An 18,695-nucleotide genomic window follows, 5' to 3' on the forward strand; every position below is an offset into this window, starting at 1 on the left:
CAATCTGCTCTTTCTTCCCTCAGCCCCTAACTGCCTTCCCCGCTGCCGCCGTGTCCTGCAACCCTGTTTCCTCAATCCCAGATTTGTGTGGACTGTTTAGGCCTTCTCTGTCCTGAGGGGTAAAACATTTTGCACGTGCTCAGAGGCTCTTTTCCCCTTTTCATTGTAGAACAACACCCAAATATTCCACGACTGAGCTAAGCCCTCCCCTACTGCTTTCCAACTAAAATTAACTCCAAGTAGGCCCGCTGAAACAAATGGAGTGTGGGTTCAAGTCCCATGTTGGGCAAAAGATTCCTGCATTGCAGTGGGTTGGACTAGATGACCCTCCGAACCCATTTCCAACTCTGCAATTCTTTTATTCTAATAATGCACCCGTTATTTTCAGTGGGTCTGATCCAAGTAGGGATAACATTAGACACAACCTCCAGTCTGTAGTGCCACAACTGCCCATTCCTTTCTCCACTGGCAAAGGTTACTTCCTGCCCCACATTTTTTCTTCCATTTTCCTCCCCCCCCCCCAACACACCTCCAATCTCTGCTGGCACTAGGAGACAGGCCCATTTAGAGGAAGCTGGCAAAGTAATCTCCCCCCCCCCCTTTCTCTTTTTACCTCTCTGGCCTTCTCATCACACCCCCTCCCCATTTTTTTAAAGGCCCAGGTATTTGAAATTTCCCCCTGCTGCTTCGAAATCAAAATGCCACAGGGAAGCAAATGAGCCAAAGTCACAACGCCCCTCCTTTCAGAAGGTGCCGGAATGTGGGCTCCACCTGTGGGGGGGAAAGTGCTGGGCTGGCAACTTTGCACTCTGCCGCCTCGGCAACACGGGAGGAAGGGCTGGCAAAATAAATAAATAAATAAAAGCAAAACGTTTGGCTTTTGGAGTTTTTTGTGTGTTTTGTTTTTGTTTTTTGCAGAAATCTGCTGCAAAGCGCAGGCCCTATAGGTCAACCGGAAGGGGGTGAATATTATACCGCAAACACACCACTTTTCAGAAACAGCTTGCGATATTATTAAAAGCGAGGCGGAGATTGAGAACATGGGCGAACGCATACCCTAAATAATTACACTCCCCCACCCTTAAGCCTTGTAATAAATGCATCGGGACGCCTCCGGCTGCCCAGCAAAGCAAAACACAAACGAACAAAAGAATTGTGAAGTTTCAGCTCTTTTTAAGCAGCCACCATGCTAAATATCTAGGGAGGGTAAGTCCTGCAGGATTTGTACCCCTGCTTGCAAAGTTGTAAGTGGTCCTGAGGGACTTATGGGGGGGGAGAGTCCCACAGAGCCTGCTCTTGCTGGACTACAGTTCCCATCTGCCCTGATTATTGGCCATGTTGCCTGGGGCTGGTAGGGCCACAGGTCCCCCTCCACCATCGAGCAACCCCAAATCATCTTGGCTGGGGATGTGGCAGCCGAAAGGTCAGAAGTCATGGTTTGGACAAGATGTCCTGGGGGGACTTGGGTCCATATCCCACTTTTCCGGCATGTTCTCTGTGTGGCCTTGGGCTAAACGACAAACACAGAGCTTGATGAGAAGTTTATAATGCTGCATTATGCAAGGTGTGGTCAAAATTGTGAGGGATTTCACACGCACCCCTTCCTCCCTGATAATACTAGGCCGGAGGGTCCGCCAGGCGATTGGCAATAAATTCAGGAGGCGCAAGAGAAAGCCCTTCTTCACACCGCACAGAATTAATTGACGGAAGCCGCTGCCAAAAGATGCGACGATAGCCAATTAACGTAGATGGCTTTTAAAATGGTTTAGCCAAGTTCAGAGAGGAGGAGGGGACATATATCAGAGGCGATTGGCTGAGACAAGCGGGACCTGAAAGAAGATGCAGCAGCGTAGCCTCTCCTCATTTGGGGAAGAAGCTTTGCATGCCGGAGGTCGCAGGTTCAATCCTCGGTATCTCCGGGTTGGGCTGGAAGAGACACCCTGCCTGACGCCCTGCAGAGCTGCTGCCAGTCCGTGTAGGCAATACTGAGGTAGATGGACCTTCCTATGAGTCTTCCTGTTCAGCCACATTTTCTCCCAGAATACTAAAGTGCACAAGAAGGACATCCCACCTCTTTACCTGTTTTTCAGGCCAATACTCTTGTTTCTCATACCCCATCTGCACTGTGCATTTAAAGCCGTGTTATGCCACTTTAAACAGCCAAAGAATCCTGGGAAATGTAGTTTAAGGGTGCTGAGAGAAGTTAGGAGATCCCTATTCCCCTCACAGAGCTACAATTCCCAGGGTTCCATGCAAGGATTGTTACGCTGCTCTGATAAATGTAGTTCCGTGAGGGCAATAGATGGGTCTCCTAACAACTCTTAGCACCCTTAGCAAACTACACTTCCCAGAATTCTCTGGGAAGAGCTATGACTGCTTGAAGAAATGTGATAGTGCTTTAAAGGTACAGTATAGCGCAGAGGGGATCTCAGCTGCCCTCTTCTGACTCCAGCTCTGTAGGCACTGAGTTCACAATTATGGAGAGTGGCGGCTGTACAGAGAACATTCATGCAAAGGCATGATATGTTCCTGAATATCAGGGGCTGAGGAGCATCAAGAGGGGAGGAACGTGGCATTCAAAGCCCTGCTTGATGGCTTCCCAGATGTGTCTGGTCTCCTACTGGCCACAACAGGATGCTGGACTCGATGGGCCTTTAGTCTGATCCTACAAAGCTCCTCTCATGTAGCTCACTTTGTACGTTTAAAAACGTTGCATTGTATAGTGGGAATGCCCAATTCTACAGCCCCACCAAACCACCCAGTGCCTAGGAGAGCTGACCGGAGGCTGGAAGTGTATCCTTGTGGCACAAACTGACCAGCTTACAAGTGATTGGGTTCTGTAAAAAGAACTGGTAAGGTAAAGGTAAAGGTACCCCTGACTGTTGGGTCCAGTCGTGAACGACTCTGGGGTTGCGGTGCTCATCTCGCTCTATAGGCTGAGGGAGCCGGTGTTTGTCCGCAGACAGCTTCCGGGTCATGTGACCAGCATGACTAAGCCACTTCTGGTGAACCAGAGCAGCGCACAGAAACGCCATTTACCTTCCCACCGGAGCGTTCCCTATTTATCTACTTGCACTTTGATGTGCTTTCGAACTGCTAGGTTGGCAGGAGCTGGGACCAAACAACGGGAGCTCACCCCGTCGCAGGGATTCGGACCACCGACCTTCCGATTGGCAAGCCCTAGGCTCTGTGGTTTAGACCACAGCGCCACCCGCGTCCCATCTATCAATAAGGATTCGCACTCGGGGGGAGGGGGGGAATTACATGCTAAATACAAGCAAGCTAACAAAACACCCAGAGACAAATGACATTATGTTGCGGGGAAATCTCTTTATTTCTTACAACTTAAAAAGACGTTTCTCTTTGCTGTAGGTTAGGGCAGCCATACACCTGAATTTTCCTGGTCATTACAGTACTAGGATTTCAAAGGCAGAATTGACGTCCAGGTGGGGGGGGATTTCCGAAAGGTGGCGCTCAACAATTTTGGAGGTTTCCTTAAAAAAGCTCAACAACCCAATTTCAGGGTGTCCTGGTTTTTACTTTTTTAAATATGACGAACGTTGGTAAGGCAACTAGGGTTCAGTTAAAGTTGGCCATCCCTATGATACAAAGACGAGTAATGATGAATGTGTAAGAGATGCCTGGCTCCCCACACACTCACAATATGGCAGCAGGGGGGGAAGCAAGGTGTGATACCCGACTGGTTTAGAGGAGAGGGGGATACATCTCCTGGGTTTGGAGCGCCACTGAAGAGCTGGTTGGAAAAGTGGGCAGCTCCTGGGTTTTCATCCCAGCATGGAGATTTCATGTCAGTCCAAGGAGGCTCTCGGGGTGGGATTCTGCTCCTGTGATTTGGTGCAAGGAGAAGCGCCACCCTGGGCACTTCTGGGCTTGTCTGGGGCAGAAGGCCTGGAGGGTAGTAGTGGTACCCCTGGGCTGGAGGGAGCTGGGGCTGTGATTGCTTTTCTGGCTGCTGTGTCTTTGTGCAAGGATTTAATTTATATGCAAATGAGGAGGGCGGGCCTGCCCCCTCTGTGCCCAGCACTACAAGAATATTAATTACTTTCCAAGGGGAGTGCAGAGCTCAAGTGCAAACAGACATGCTCCTCTTCCTCCTCCAGTTCATCCCTGGCCACATCCACACGGCTGACTGACTCCTTTTCCTGCTTTCTCGTTCCTTCGCTTCCTCTCCCCTTGTCTGTATGCATCTGCAATCCCCCTTTCCCCCCATCATTCCTTTGATCACCCTCTTGTTCCTCCATTCATCTCCTCCGTCTTGATCTCCACACTTGGCCCACCGTCCCTTTTCATTACTTAACAAGGCACATTCCCTTCCTCCTCCCCACCCTTCCTTGCATTGAGCCAAGCAACTTTTACGATTAATTCTTCACGGCATTTTTTAGTGGCATTCTACCTTCTGTTGTGTCTGGTACACACGCTGCTGTACACCGCCTCGATATTTTACGAGTGGGCGGTGTATATGAATATTTTAATAAAACGAAGGCTGGTTCCCAGTGTTCTCCCTTCTCGGCCGGCCATCCGTTCCAAGTCTGCCTGAGCTTTGAGGCCAGAGCTGGCTCTCTCGGCTACAAAACAGCCACTGCAATGTAGCGGGCTAGGGTGTTAAGACCAGGACCTGGGAGTCCAGGGTTCAAATCCCCACCTTGGGGTGGGTGGGCTATCTCTCAGCCTAACCTACTTTGCAGGGTTGTCGTGAGGATTGCGTGGAGAGCTCTTTGTGTGAAAGGCGGGGTATAAAACCTAAAATAAAATAAAATAAAATTCTTTATCTGCCTTTGCTCACTGGCATGGTATTGGTTATCTCCAGAACTTCCTTTCTAATTCCTTCGTTCTGCATTCCTCAGCCAATTCCTGCTTTCCTTGGCCTTCTCCTCAGGGCTCTCCACATCCCTCCTCCACAATTCACCAAAAGTCCCTTCTTCACTGCCTCGTTTCTCCCTCCTCTTTTCCCATTCCTATGCCGTTCTTTCCTCATTCCCGTTCCGCCCGTCTTTCTCTGCACTCCTCTCTCACCTCCATATTCCCTTCGCTCCCTCCATTAATTCACTGGCCTCCTCCGCTCCCTTTCTGCATTCCTTTCGCATCACTTTCACACTCCTTCGCTCCGCTGCCGCCTCGCCCCTAACACCCTTCTCCCCAGACATTTATTCCCCCTTCGCTTTCCCCTCTCAGTGTGCCCCCCCAAGCACACTGTCTCTCTGCCTCCCTCCTTGCCTCTCCCTTTCCATCTGCACTCCTTCCCAGCCACTTTTTCATTCCTTCGCTCTCTTCTGCGCCTCAAGGTGCAGCCTCCACCCAGGCGTGAAACAGCTAAAGTGCTGATAATTGGCGCCCCCCTCCCCCGCGGCGCCTGCTAATGGACTGACACCCCGTGGCGCAAAAGCGCTGATGGACAGGCCCGGGCACCCTCCCACCCCACCCCACAGAGGGCCACGTGGGGAGGAGAGGAGGGTGTGTGTGTGTGTGGGGGGGAAATAGGAGCCAACGCAAGATGGGGAGTGGGGAAAGACGGAAGGCAGAAATAATGAAAGAGGGATGGAAAGAATCGGAGGGCGGGCTGGAGAAGATGGAAAGAGGTGGCAGAAGAAGAAGAAGAATGGAGCCATGGGCCCAGGAAGAAAAGGGGGCAGGCGCAGCCGGGGAGGGACGGGAGACTGCAGGGGAGCGCAGAGAAGGAGGGGACGTGGGGCACGCATGATGGATAGAAGGAGAAAGGGGCAGATGGAGAAGAGAAGGGGAAGGTGGAGCATCGGCAGGAGGCAGACGGATCGGGAGCGACAGGGCGAGGCAGGCCTCGCCGGAGGAGCGGGGAGGGGCGCGGAAGCGGGCCTTCCGCCAGCGTCGCATCCGCGGCCGGGAGATGCCAATTAAGATAAGGGCGCACAATGGCGCGGCGTCCCCAGAACGCAGCCGGGAAGCGCGCCAGGCCTAGCAAGGAGCTGTGGTTAGGCGGCTGGTTTTTTGGGGGGCAGCCACTAGGGGGCGCTTTAGGGACCCGGGGGCCGCGATCCGGCCCGCGGCGCGTTGCTGCCGAAGGTTCGATCGCCGTCCTCCTCCTCCCTCCGCGGAGCTGTTTCCCCCCCCAGCAGCAGCAGCCGCGCCGGGGAGATGGAGAGGCGCGATAAGGAAAGAAGGAGGCTGCGCTCCCGGCGGCGTCGGCAGACAATGCCGTGGAGGAGGGCGGCGGCGGCGGGGGGGAGTGTAATGAGATGACGGGCGGCGACGCGGGCCGGGCAGAAGGACATTGAAGCGGGGAGATGGCAGCAAGATACGAGGCGGCGGCGGCGAGACGGCAGAGATAACAGCGCCTATCTGTCACCGTCGCCGGGACACGTTCCGCAGCGCGGCGGATGGAGGAGGAGATGATGCGATGAAAGGCGCCGGCCAGCAGACGCCCCCCATTTATTTTCTCAAACAATGGAGCAGCCGTGGCTCGGTCCCCCTTGGTTCCGGCTGCGTCTGGTTTTTCCTCCCAAGGAAGAAGGGTGAACATGTTTGGTCCATCCAAGGATACTCGCAGGTTATTTCGACCCAGTTGCACAAACATGAGTCCAGGCCTAGGAGGGTTCCTTGCCGCCATCCTGCCTGGTCCAAAGGGATCCTGGGCGTCATTTCGGCCTCCACAGATCAGTTCCATACATCAGAACCAGCAGAGTCAGTTCCATACTGGTTTACACTGGCCCAAGGCTCCCCCCGCCACCCCACATCTAATGTACGCTGCGCTACCATCTGCTCCATAATTGGCCCTATGCTAAATCAAGCTGTTTTTTTTAATAAGCCACGCTGATTGCTTTTCACCATATTTGTGAATTATTTGGGGTTCTGATTTGCCGTTTGTGGAAACAGGCGATTGGTTTCTCTCTGCGCTAAGCATCTTGCTACAAGGTTGTCCCTATGTTGGGTTTGCAATGGTCCAAGCTGCCGTCTTTGCAGCTTTGGGGTGGGTTTTTTTTTTTCTAAATCAATTTAGTCCACTCGGGGGGCCTTCCCCCTCCCTATTTTGCAACCTGTGCTTTGCTTTCTCTGCACTGCTTTGCTGAAATGAATGGTTTCTGAATCTGGGTTATGGCTGCTTCTTGCTGAAACCGCCAGACCCGTCCCATTTTAGGCTGGTATCTAGTCGATTCCACGATGCCTTTCTTTAGTGTCGCCATCGCCATCGCCCAGTGGCCCCAAGCCCCGATAGACCTGGCCGAGATCTTCCCGGGAGATGCACACCCAGCCGCTTGGCCGCACGTGGTAGAGGTCCACGTTCCCCCCGGAGTAGGCGTCTCGGTGGGCGGCGTGAGCCACAGCCTGCCGGGCCAGCATGAAAGCCTCGTCGCGTGGCAGGTCGAAGCGGTACGAGCCGTCCATCACCCCGTAGGCGTAGGGAGACCCGGAGCCCACTGCGAACAGGTCTCCTTGGAGGCACGTGCCATCGCTGTAGACGTAGCGCAGAGCAGGCCCGCCATCGTCCCAGCCGCACAGCACGGTGGCCACGCACAAGTCCTTGTGGCGGCAGCCCCGCAAGAGGAAAGCCAGCAGCTTGGCGGCCCCTGCCACGCTGACCTGGCGCCCGCCGTGGAGCTGCCTCAGGCGCAGAGAGCACCGCAGCAGGCGCAACCAGGAGGCGCAGTCGGCCGATGTCCCGGACGTGGTCGCCAGGAGGTGGCGGTGGAGGGTCATGACCTTGCGGGCGGACGGGTCAGACACGAGGCTCCCGCTCGAAGCGCGGGTGTCCGCTGCCACCACCACCCCGTGGCTGCAGCGGAAGGCCAGCGTGGTGGTGCCGTGGGACAGCGGAAACGGCAGGGGCGCCACACTCCCGCTTGGGGGTGGCAGAGGCCAGCTGGGGGCCTTCGGCGGAAGGTCCATGCCCAGGACGTTCTGGAGAGCCATTTGGGAAGGGTTCTGGAAACACTGGGAGAAGAGAGCTTATAAAAGGAGGGAGGGGGCCTAGATTCCGGGAAGGATCAGATAAAGGATTGAGGCGGGGCTGGAGACAAGGTGAGATGGGTCAGGTAAAGTTGCATGTTTAACGGTGGGGGGAAAGGAGGGTGACGAAAAGCTTCAGGAAGCTTCTGCTAGGTGACAGGTCCTGGCCTGTTTTTTTACATTAATTTCCTTTTTTATTTTAGTCTCAAGGCAGGTGGGAGAAGCATCCTTTATGAGCAGTGGATTCTATTGTATTCAGTTTGGCACACTCCCAAGCCTGTGTCTAGGACTGCAGCCTGAGAAACCGATGTGCGAGTACTTCATAATGGGGTTGAAACGGCGAGCGGTGAATGATACAGCAAGAAAAGCTGGGTCTCATTCACACCCCCGTGGTGCGCCTTCTTCATTTACTGTATTTGTTAAATTTGTATACTGCTCTTCCTCCGAAGATCTTGGGGCAGTTCACAACATAAACGTACAAAATGAAAACACAAATATATGTAACAAGAGCAAGAACAAACCCATAACCCCACAAAGACATTTATAAGGACTTACAATGTTAATCAGCCCAAGGCCTGGATGAAGAGGAACATTTTCGCCTGCCAGCTAAAGGTGTATAATGAAGGTGCTAGGTAAGCTTCCTTGGGGAGAGCATACCATAAATGGGGAGCCAACACAGAAAAGGCCCGTTCGTGTGTTGTCACCCTCTGGACCTCTCGTGGAGAATGCACATGGTGAAGTGCCTTGGTGATCTCAGATCCCGGGTAGGTTCATATGGAGAGAGCTGGTCCTTGAGATATTGCGGTCCTTGAGGTCCTGAGCCATTTAATATTTTATCGGTCAAAACCAACACTTTGTATTGGGCCTAGAAACTAATTGGCATTTAGCAGCCAGTGCTGTTGGGCCAGGATTGGCATTGTACGCTCAAACCATCTTGCTCTGGTGAGCATCCTAGCCGCTGAATTTTGCACCAGCTGAAGTTTCTGAACCTTCTTCAGAGGCAGCCCTATGTGTCATGCATTGCAGCGATCTAACCTAGAGGTTGCTAGAGCATAGATAACAAGTTAGTGAGTGACCCCTTCTGTCCCAGGGTTGTTCCATCTCCCGTCTCTTGGGCCCCCAGAGAGACCGAAGAAGCTGCCCGAGACATGAGTCAGACTATTTGGCCATCTAGCCCAGGATAAGCCTACGCTGGTTGGGTGTATTTTATTTACTCTTATTTCTTGCACTGACAACCCATCTTCTCCAAGGAGCTTGAGGTGGTGTGCATGGTTGCCCCCCCCTCCACATTCAATCCCTGCAACGACATGTATGCTGAGAGGGGTGGCAGATCCAGGCCCCCAAGGAGTGTGCTGTTCTCCGCCTCCTGCAAAGAGCAGGGCCACCACCTGCTCCTCTCTAGCCTCCCTTCTCTCCCACCCCCCTCAGCATACCAGAGCTTCCCCAGGCCATGTCCAGTTGCTTCAGGTGGTGTGTTGGTGTGTGCCGTTTTCTGTTCTGCCTCAAGCGGCAACATTTATTGAGCCAGCCTTGGGAGGTAGTTAGGCAATGAGGCAGTGGCTGGCCCAAGGTAACCCAGTGAGCTTCATGGTCAAGCAGGGCGTTGGGTTCTGGTCTCCCAGCGCCTAGTCTGACACACTAATCCATCACACACTGGGTTTCAGGCATGGAGTCTCTCCCAGGCCTACCTGGAGATGTGGGGACTTCAAACTGGGACTGTCTCCTTTCTTCACAAGGAGAACTTCCCCTTTACTTTGGCATCGAGGTTCCTCTTTTTGTAAAGCAACCACAACAACAAAACCTCACTACACCCAGAGCCATCACAATCGAGTGAAGGTATTGTTGCTCCCCCGAGCGTTTGGGACGGGGGCGGAGTGGAAGCCCAGTCAGACCAATAAAGCACGTTTCACCCTTGCCGCGTCCCCAGTGCCACGTCAAAGGCAAAAGCGATGGGGTCCTTTCTTGGCAGAGGCCGCAATCTGCTTTTGTGTTTGGCTCCTGGGAAGCTGCTCTAGGACAGTCTCTGAGAGAGCAAACTGGCAGCTGGAATTATACAACCAGACACATCAAATATGCTTTTGCTGCTTGCAATTTAGCTCATAATAAATATTGCTTCGTTTTCTCAGCTCCACCAGTTATTGGCAAGGATGGCCCATCAGCGCAAAACGGGCACCGACCAACTCGGCTTCGATTAGGTAGCCCTTTGTGCAGCCCAGACACCTTGGCCTAGCGAGAGTGGGACCCTGAGCCAAACTGGTCCCCAGCACCGAGAGGGTTACCTCTCCCTTCCCTCCCGCCCTGACCTAAAAGAGACGCTGCCCTGTCAGCATCTGTCACCCTCAAATGCGTCCTTCCGCATGCTCCACCGAAACGTGATGCCGAGTCCCCCAGCAGCATCTACCTAGCGCTTGGGGGGCTGGGGGAAGTGAGTGGGGGAATGTGGGAGCCAAGAGGGAATTGGAGGTGTGTGTGTTTGTGTGTGTGTGTGTGTGTGTGTAGAAGACCCTCAAAGGGCAGTCCTGGTTGTGATTCAGTTACAAGGTGATGGGGCGATCCTGTGCACTCTGTCACCAGGCCTTGCACTCATGGCTTCTCTCTGCTTTCTCTCCAGAAGTGCCTTCACCTTTCCTGGGGTGGTGGTGGCACACTTAGCTCAGTGATAGTCAAGACCTCTGGATGATCCTGCTATGGGTAGCAACTGCAGGATGCTGCCTTATGCTAATTCAGACAGTTGGTCTGCCTAACTCAGTATTGCCTGCACTGACTGGCAGGATTTTGGGCAGCCCTAACTGGAGACGCCATTGGGGACCGAACCAGAGACCCCCTGAATGCAAAACGTCTTAGAGAAACTGGTGCTGAAAGAGGGAGTGCAGGCGGTTTGGCTTTTGTCCTCCGAGACCAAAACAGTTGGCTTCAGCGCCGTTAAAGGTGTACAAAGCAAACAGGCATTTCCAGCAGAAAAGAGTAGGGTGGGAGACACCCATGTTAATGGGAAACAGAAGATCCTTTTCAGAAGATGTTTAGGGCTTACGCTGCATTAACAGGAAGCAGAGCATTTATCACTTGAACTATCAGAGAAGCACAATCCGGAGAACTTAACACTGCAGCAGAAAAGGTAAGTGTGAATGCATTCCGAACTTGGCACGGGGTGGGTGGGTGTGTCTGGTAATTTCAAGTCACAGTTAAGTTTATAAAATGATGTCTGCCATGGAGAATGTGGACAGAGAACAGTTTTTATCCCTCTGTCGTAACTCTAGGACTCATGGACAGCTGAATGTTGGAAGGTTCAGGAGAGGTAAAAGGAATAACTTCTCCATGCAATGCAGAGTTGAACTATGGGACCCGCTGCCACAGGAATCCATGATGACCACCAACGTGGCTTTAAAAGAGGATCAGACAAATTCTGGGGGGGGGGGAAGGGTCATCGATGGCTACTAGGCCTCATGGCTATGCTCTACCTTCACGGCTGGAGGCAGCAATGCTTCTGAATACCAGCTGTTGGAAACAACAGGAGCAGAGAGAGCTGTTGTACGCAGGCCCCGCTTGTGGGTTTCCCATTTGGGCATCTGGTTGGCCACTGTGAGAAGAGGGTACTGAACTAGGCGGGCCTTTAGCTCGGTTCAGCTGGCTTTTCTTGCATTCCTCTGGGCTTTAACAGGCAGCTGCCAGGGACCACGGATGCAGGCTTGGAGTTTTCCCTTTCCACCACCTGAAGCAAAAAGGCCTAGCCAGCTGCCCCCGCTAACGTCAGGCAGCTGCTGCTGGGGCACAATGGATGGTAGAAGGGACTCCTGTCTCCATGCATCAGGATCCTTCAAGTGCTGTGCAATGGCACGGCGCTCAGGCTCGCTGGAGAGCAGTGCCATCTCTAGGAAGCCCGTGTGTAAATGCACACGCTCCATCTTGGAGGCTTTCCCCCCCACCCTACCCCGATGGTGCCAAGGAGAAGGTGAAGAGGCTGATACCAAAGATGTGGGGATACCGGCTGCTCCCTGACCTCTCCAGTCAAAGCTTCCACCAGTGCAGGGTACTGTGGCTCTGTATGGTGATGGGAGCTGCCTATCGTCGACATATGACACCAGTGTTAAAAGACTTGTACCGGCTTCCTATCAAAGTTATTGAATTAGTGTATAAAGCCCTGAATAACTTTGCCGACTGCATTTGTGGGTCTTGTTGACTGGGCAGCCCAGGACCTCCAGACACACTGACCATGCTGGCTGGGGTTGACTGAAGTTGTAGTCCAGAGGGCACCACGTAGGCTATTCCTACACTAGATGTTAGTTTGTCACCATCCCTGCTGAGTTTCAGGTGCCTGGTTAAAATTGTTTTATTTCAGGAGGCCTTTGCAACATGACTGCGTCTTTGAAGTTTTACATTTTCTGATGCTTTAGGGTTGTTTTTATTATTTAAAATTTATGAGGTTAAATTTATGCTTTACATTCTGTTTGTTTTTGTCATTTTATTGTTATAAGCTGCTTTGGGACCTAGATGGTGAAAAGCTGAAAATAAATTTAATAATAACAGTTCAGAAGAAGAGTGGCATAATTGAACATGAGTCTTTAAACCCTATTTTTCACACTTGCAAAGATCAGACACTTCAGGGTACTTGAATTCTGCTTCTGGATTCCCCAGCTACTACTGTCCAATCACGAATGAGGGGCTATCTTGCTTACTTGTTTTAGCCCAGTATTTGTTGTTGCCCTCCATGCCAACATGTGGCGGCGAGTTCCACAGGAAAAGAAACTAGCACTTTGCACATCTTGCACCATACAAGGAAAACTCGTTTCCTTTACTTTGCTTCATCCTTGTCCTAGAATCCTAGAATTGTAGAGTTGGAAGGGATCCTGTGGGTCATCTAGTCCAACCCCTAACTTCGCTGGTTACTCAGAATGTAAAGGGATAAAAGCACTCGTCCTTTCCCATCCCCAAACGACATCCCTCACCCCCCACCCGCCCCAGGAAATGAAGATGGTGACTGACGCGTTTCCTTTCCATGGACTGGAGGCCTATTCGCTTTCGCCGGGGCAACCGGTTTTTCAGGTCTAGTTGCCCTCACCTAAGATGGCGCCCGGCCTTTTATTCGTGCCAGCAAGCCTCAGGCAACGGAGCTGCCCCCTCACTAAAAATGGCGAAGCCAACCTCTCGCACGCGGCGTGAAGTGAGAACGAGACCGCACCAAGATGGCGTCCGCAGCTTGCTTATATGCGTGCGGCTCCCGCGAGCTCTGCCCACACCAAACATGGCGCCCGGAGCCTATATAGGTTGTAGGCCCTGAGTCACGGTGACTAGCCCTTATCCAAGATGGCGCTGGCCAGCCTGCTGGAGCCGCAGCTGCCCGTGAACAGGGCCGGGTTCTTCGGTTTCGGGGCCGGCAACGAGTTCAGACTCCCCGCGCTCGGCACCTGCGGTGGAGGCGGCCATGGGGCGGAGGCCCAGGCCTCGGGGCTGCCCCTGCTTCTGGCGGCCCCTTATCCCGGCCTGGACCAAGGCACCGCCGCGGGGGATGCCAAGATCGAGCTGCTGCATGGGACCACCACCCTGGCCTTCAAGGTGGGCGGCGGGGAGTGGGAGGACACACCCTCTTGGGGGCTTTGGGTGCGAGTGGTGGGGGGGGGGGTTGGATGCATCGCTTTTGGGAGCTAGCCCTACTTGGAGAAGACTCATTGAGACGAATAAGTTTGGTCCTCTCTTGAGTACGGCCAGCATTGGATTACAAACCATGGGTTTGAAACCTGTATCTAGTTTGTTTGTTTGTTTGCTCAAAGCTGTTCTTCGCTGTTTTTATTATTTGCACGTGGAAGGCAAAGTGCAGCGTTTACAGTGTCGGACTAGGACCCGGGAGACCAGGGTTCGAATCCCCACTCAGCCATGAAGCCCCCCTGGGTGACCTTAGGCCAGTCACCATCTGTCAGCCTCACAGGGTGGTGGGTGCTTGTTGTGAGTTGGTTCTGGGCTTTTTCGTTCCTGTTTTTATTACGTTATTTGTGTTTTGATACTGTGTTTTTATGATTGTGAGTCACCATGAGATCTGTGGATGAAGGGTGGTATACAAATTTAATAAATAATTTTGATATTTATTTAATTAAATTGATATACCGCCCTTCATCTGAGGATCACAAGGTGGTTTACAGAACAAGTGGTACGGAATATTAATGACTTAAAATATATAAGCTGTCCTGGGAGTAGGGATGACAAGAAATATATCTGGCTGGTGGTGGCTGTAGTTAGTTGGGGGTGGCGAATAAGAAGCCTGAACCGGATGTTCAGATATGTGCGAGGGATACTGGAGTCCACATTGGGATAATTTGGGAGAATAGGTTGGTTCAGTTGGGGGCATAGAAAATTGGGAAGTGGAGGGTGCACTTTGTAGAGAGGGATTCACTGGAAGGAAGTCCAAGGAAAGGCTTCAGGAAACGGGAGACCTGAGAAGGTGGGCAATGGGTGGCATTGTCTTACATGATCAAAAGTCACTTTGAGATTATCACCTGAGTTTTCCGGAATAAAATTAATGGGCTTTTGATGTCTTGTGGGCACTTTTGAGGGAGAGGGATACTGGCCTCACAAACACTGGTGAGTCAGGTTGAGATAGAGGTAGGCTGCTTTGGCAAATCCCATACTGGATTGGCAGATGAATGTTGCCTCTTTATCACCTGGACCATGTAATAGGGTGTGAGGAACCTTCTTGCATTGGTGCCTTCAAGTAGGGTGGGCACACTTTGGATTGCCATTCATTCAGGTTGTGTGTATCCTTTGTGGTTTGTTCAACATGATCTTGACCTCTGATTCCTTGATCCTCCAGTTTCAGCATGGTGTGATAGTGGCCGTGGATTCCCGGGCAACAGCAGGTGTCTACATTGCTTCTCAGACAGTCAAGAAGGTCATCGAGATTAACCCTTACCTGCTGGGCACCATGGCTGGTGGTGCAGCCGATTGCAGCTTCTGGGAGCGGCTGCTGGCACGGCAGTGTCGTATCTATGAACTCCGCAACAAGGAGCAGATATCGGTGGCTGCTGCCTCAAAGCTGTTGGCCAACATGGTGTATCAGTACAAGGGAATGGGGCTCTCTATGGGTACCATGATCTGTGGCTGGGACAAGCGAGGGCCAGGTGAGGACACCACATTTTTATTTGGGGGGGGGGGATTTCATGAGATTTAAATGTCCTCTCCACTCCCCTGTCTTAGTAAATTCTAGCCAGATTTAGCCTTTGCGCTATTTCCCTTGATCATGCCTGTACCCACCCCTATGTTCTGGTGACTCCACAATCCTTGTCTGTATTTACATTGGCATTTGCTGTGGGAAGTGCTATACAGGTGGTGATAAATCCATTGTGTGATGTTCCCGAATGCACATATATATTTTTATCTGGCACCCTGGGCTCCTTTGGGAGAAAGGGCAGGATAAAAAAAATTAATGATGGTTAAGATTATCTTTCTGGGGTCCGGTGTCTTCCTGTTCCTGCTTTTTTCACTTAAAACAACCTTCTGAGACTCCCCAACCTTTATAGCTACATTGGTTTAGGACTAATTAAGGCTGTACCCCCACCTCACATGCTGCTGGGTTGGGTTTTCCGACATTGCATTTTGACACTGGGAAAAGAATATGCACCGATTCTGAATTCTGCTGTGCATCCCAAGTGATACTTTGGCTCCTGCTTTCTCTAGCTCACTTTTGTTTGTTTCTACTTCCTTGGGAAACTACAGCACATTAATACTCTTTTATAGGTAAGTGTTCAATTCTGTAAGGAGGTGGAACCAGTAACATAGGAAAGAAACTGCCCTGCTAGCTGGATTAAAATATCTGGCAGATAACTGGATAAATTACTGGAGAAGTGACTGATAATCGCCCTATTTGCATCATTCATTGAAAGCAGTATTTCATTCATTAAACAGCCATGGCTTCTCCCAAAGAATCCTGGGAACAGCTGAGAGTTATGAGGCTTATATTCCCCTCACAGCGCCAGAGTTCCCAGAACAGTCAATCCCTCTTTTCTGGGAAGTCTTGAGAGTTGTAGCTCTGTGAGGGGAATAGGAGCACCCTAACAACAGTCAGCACCCTTAACAAACTGCATTTCCCAGGATTCTTTGGGGAACGCCATGACTGTTTAAAATGGTATGATGCTGCTTAAAATATATAAAGCGGTTAGGGCCAATGTCTCACTTGTAGTCGTAGCTGCAACTTGCTTCCCCCCAACACTGCTGTACTTTTACAACGCAACTTGCTAGTGGTGAGGTTATTATAGTTTACCAATTAAATATATTTTATATCCTGCTTTCTCCCATCTCAAAACTTAAGATGATGCATGTAGGGCTCACAAGGGGTCTCCCATTCAGGTACTGATCAGACCCAGACCTATTTAACTTCTGCAGAGCTGCTGCTAGAAGCTTGTGTCTGGTTGTGTAAAAATGTGTTTAGAAGCAAGGGCGATTGTACCTCCAGGTTGAATATGCTAACTAGGGAGGTGGTATCTCCAGGTAGAGTGTGATTGGTATAACCATGGTTGCTCTGGTGCAGCTAATTGCTGTGCCATGCACATTGGTTCCTTTACCTGGTTCCCTCCAGATATTTTAGTCCACAGCTGTACTGTCTGGGACTGATGGAAGCAGTGGTCCAAAATCTATGGAGGATACCAGGGGAAGGATGTATGTACTGTACTAAGTTGACTGGGCTTGCAATTAATTGTCAGCAGGAAGATTCCCACAATCCCCACATAGATTGTTGGTGCCCAGTACTTGTTGCCCATAAAGGTCTTCCTCTGGAAGCACTTGGTTGCACTAGCGTAGAATCACAATGTGGTGATCCTATTTAAAATGGTTTTGCCTACTTTTAATATTGGCATAGCAGACCGTTGGGCCAGGTTGGCTGCTCTCCTGAGAAAAAATCAAAAGAATTTACATGGGCTCTGCACATTTTTAATTTCCTGAATGTTTGCACAGACTAGTAGTCCCTTTGATAAATCCCTTTCTCATATGTTACATCCTGTCTTTCCATGTGGAATACCCAATATGTCTATATATGGTTGGGGCTGAGAGAAGCTGCAGTCTTGGTTCCCCTGAAATCAGTGATACTTTGCATCCAAGTATGCAAAGAACTAGGATATAAACCTTTCTGTTTTCCTTTATTCCTCTGACTTAGGCATGAGGATCTTGTTCCATATTCTACACCATATTCTACCTTTTCCATCACCAAGGCTGTGCTCTCAGTGCAACCCCCCCCGCCCACTTCTTTCTAAATCAGTGCCTACAATTTCAGGATGTCCTAACATACCTCTTCATTTGACATTCCCCAAAGGATTCTGTACCCCACCTAAGCACTTAAAACCAAATTCTCCCCAGGACCACCTTTCCCCTCCAGATGTTGGACTGCATCTTCCACCATCCCTGACCATAGGCCATGCTGGCTGGAGCTGATGGGAGTTGGAGACCAGCAACTTTTTGAGGGTTACAGGTTCCCTATTTCTGGTGTAGGATACAGGACCACATAGCTGTGTGTTGCAGCTCTTTTTATAGAAAGGGAAACCCCAGTGTTTTCATCGTGAAGTTATCTGTGCAGCTTGTTCCGTCAGGCTAGGAAACTTGTCTTGAAGGATTAATCCTTTTGGGTTTTGTCAACGGTCCAGAAAGGCTGATTAGAGCAGGGAACATAGGGCAGAAGATGCCTGGAGCTGTGGCCAAGTTTATCCTTGAGCTTGGTACAAAATGCATAGCTATAGCTCCTCCCAATAAACGTACTGCCCCCCCCCTAGCATTCCAGTTGCCACATTTCCTTTGGGTGTTGCGTAGCCCCATGTTGGGACACGTGTAGCAGCATCAGGAACTGTAGCGCTTGGGTGTTGAAACTTGGAGAGGGTTGCTGGAAGAAACTCAGAGGACTGTATGCTCCCTTCCATCAACCTGTTTAAAAACACGGTGCTATACATCATGGTATAGAAATTGAGATCATTTTTGTGGGGGAGAGGTGAGTAGGGTGTGCAAGGCAAACTTTGGTGCCGATATGATAATTGTAATGATTTTGTGAATAGCTCCAGTAACAAACTTCCCCGCCCTGCCTTTCAGGCCTTTATTACGTGGACAGTGAAGGGAACCGCATCTCGGGCAAAGTTTTCTCGGTGGGCTCCGGTTCTGTCTACGCCTACGGAGTGATGGACCGTGGCTACTCTAACGATCTCACCGTCGAAGAAGCCTACGATCTGGCCCGTCGCGCCATCTACCAGGCTACATACCGCGATGCCTACTCAGGGGGCACAGTCAACCTCTACCACGTACGCCAGGATGGCTGGATCCGTGTCTCCAGCGATGACGTGTTCAAATTGCATGAATTATATAATGATAAAGCCACAGAAACAGTAGCTTGAGATGATGGACTTTGGAAGAAAGCTGGGGTGCTGATTTGGGGTCTCTTAAGGGTTGTTGGCTGGAGGAAGGGCGGGACTCACAGATGTCTGGAAAGATGTCTCATGCTTGTAACCCATGTTTCATGTAGTATTTGGTTTATTTTTTCCTTGTTCAGAATTAAACTTCTGCTGTCCAAACTGCTTTTTGTCTTCACTTGAAAAACGAGAGTGGGCAAGGGAAATCTTGGCTACTCCAGTCCCGTCAGAGGTGTGTTGTTGGCTTTGGATTCCTGCCAACGGAGGGATGCCTTGGAGGGGCAAACATGCTGGCTGCCTCTGTGGGCGTTAGTGATTGGGCACAGGAGGTGGGAGATAAATGTCTCTTGAAATTCATTGTTCCTAGGCAAGAAAGCAGAAGGTCGGCTG

General features: G+C 51.1%; 2 protein-coding genes across 2 annotated transcripts; one reads left to right on the forward strand and one right to left on the reverse strand.

Moving 5' to 3' along the window:
* Window positions 1-7,050: 7,050 nt before the first annotated feature.
* Window positions 7,051-11,840, reverse strand: PSMB11 (proteasome subunit beta 11). The gene is made up of 2 exons (XM_033170306.1): window positions 11,685-11,840; window positions 7,051-7,923 (listed from the first exon to the last, which is right to left on the reverse strand). Exons 1-2 carry the CDS (start codon window positions 11,838-11,840, stop codon window positions 7,138-7,140), a joined length of 942 nt encoding a protein of 313 aa, XP_033026197.1. The 3' UTR covers window positions 7,051-7,137.
* Window positions 11,841-13,202: 1,362 nt separating this feature from the next.
* PSMB5 (proteasome 20S subunit beta 5) lies at window positions 13,203-18,468 on the forward strand. The gene is made up of 3 exons (XM_033169767.1): window positions 13,203-13,488; window positions 14,738-15,044; window positions 17,992-18,468. The coding sequence occupies exons 1-3, from the start codon at window positions 13,240-13,242 to the stop codon at window positions 18,288-18,290; spliced, it is 855 nt and encodes a 284-aa protein (XP_033025658.1). The 5' UTR covers window positions 13,203-13,239; the 3' UTR covers window positions 18,291-18,468.
* Window positions 18,469-18,695: the final 227 nt, after the last annotated feature.

This window comes from Lacerta agilis, chromosome 14, assembly GCF_009819535.1.
Source record: "Lacerta agilis isolate rLacAgi1 chromosome 14, rLacAgi1.pri, whole genome shotgun sequence".
NCBI lineage: Eukaryota > Metazoa > Chordata > Lepidosauria > Squamata > Lacertidae > Lacerta > Lacerta agilis.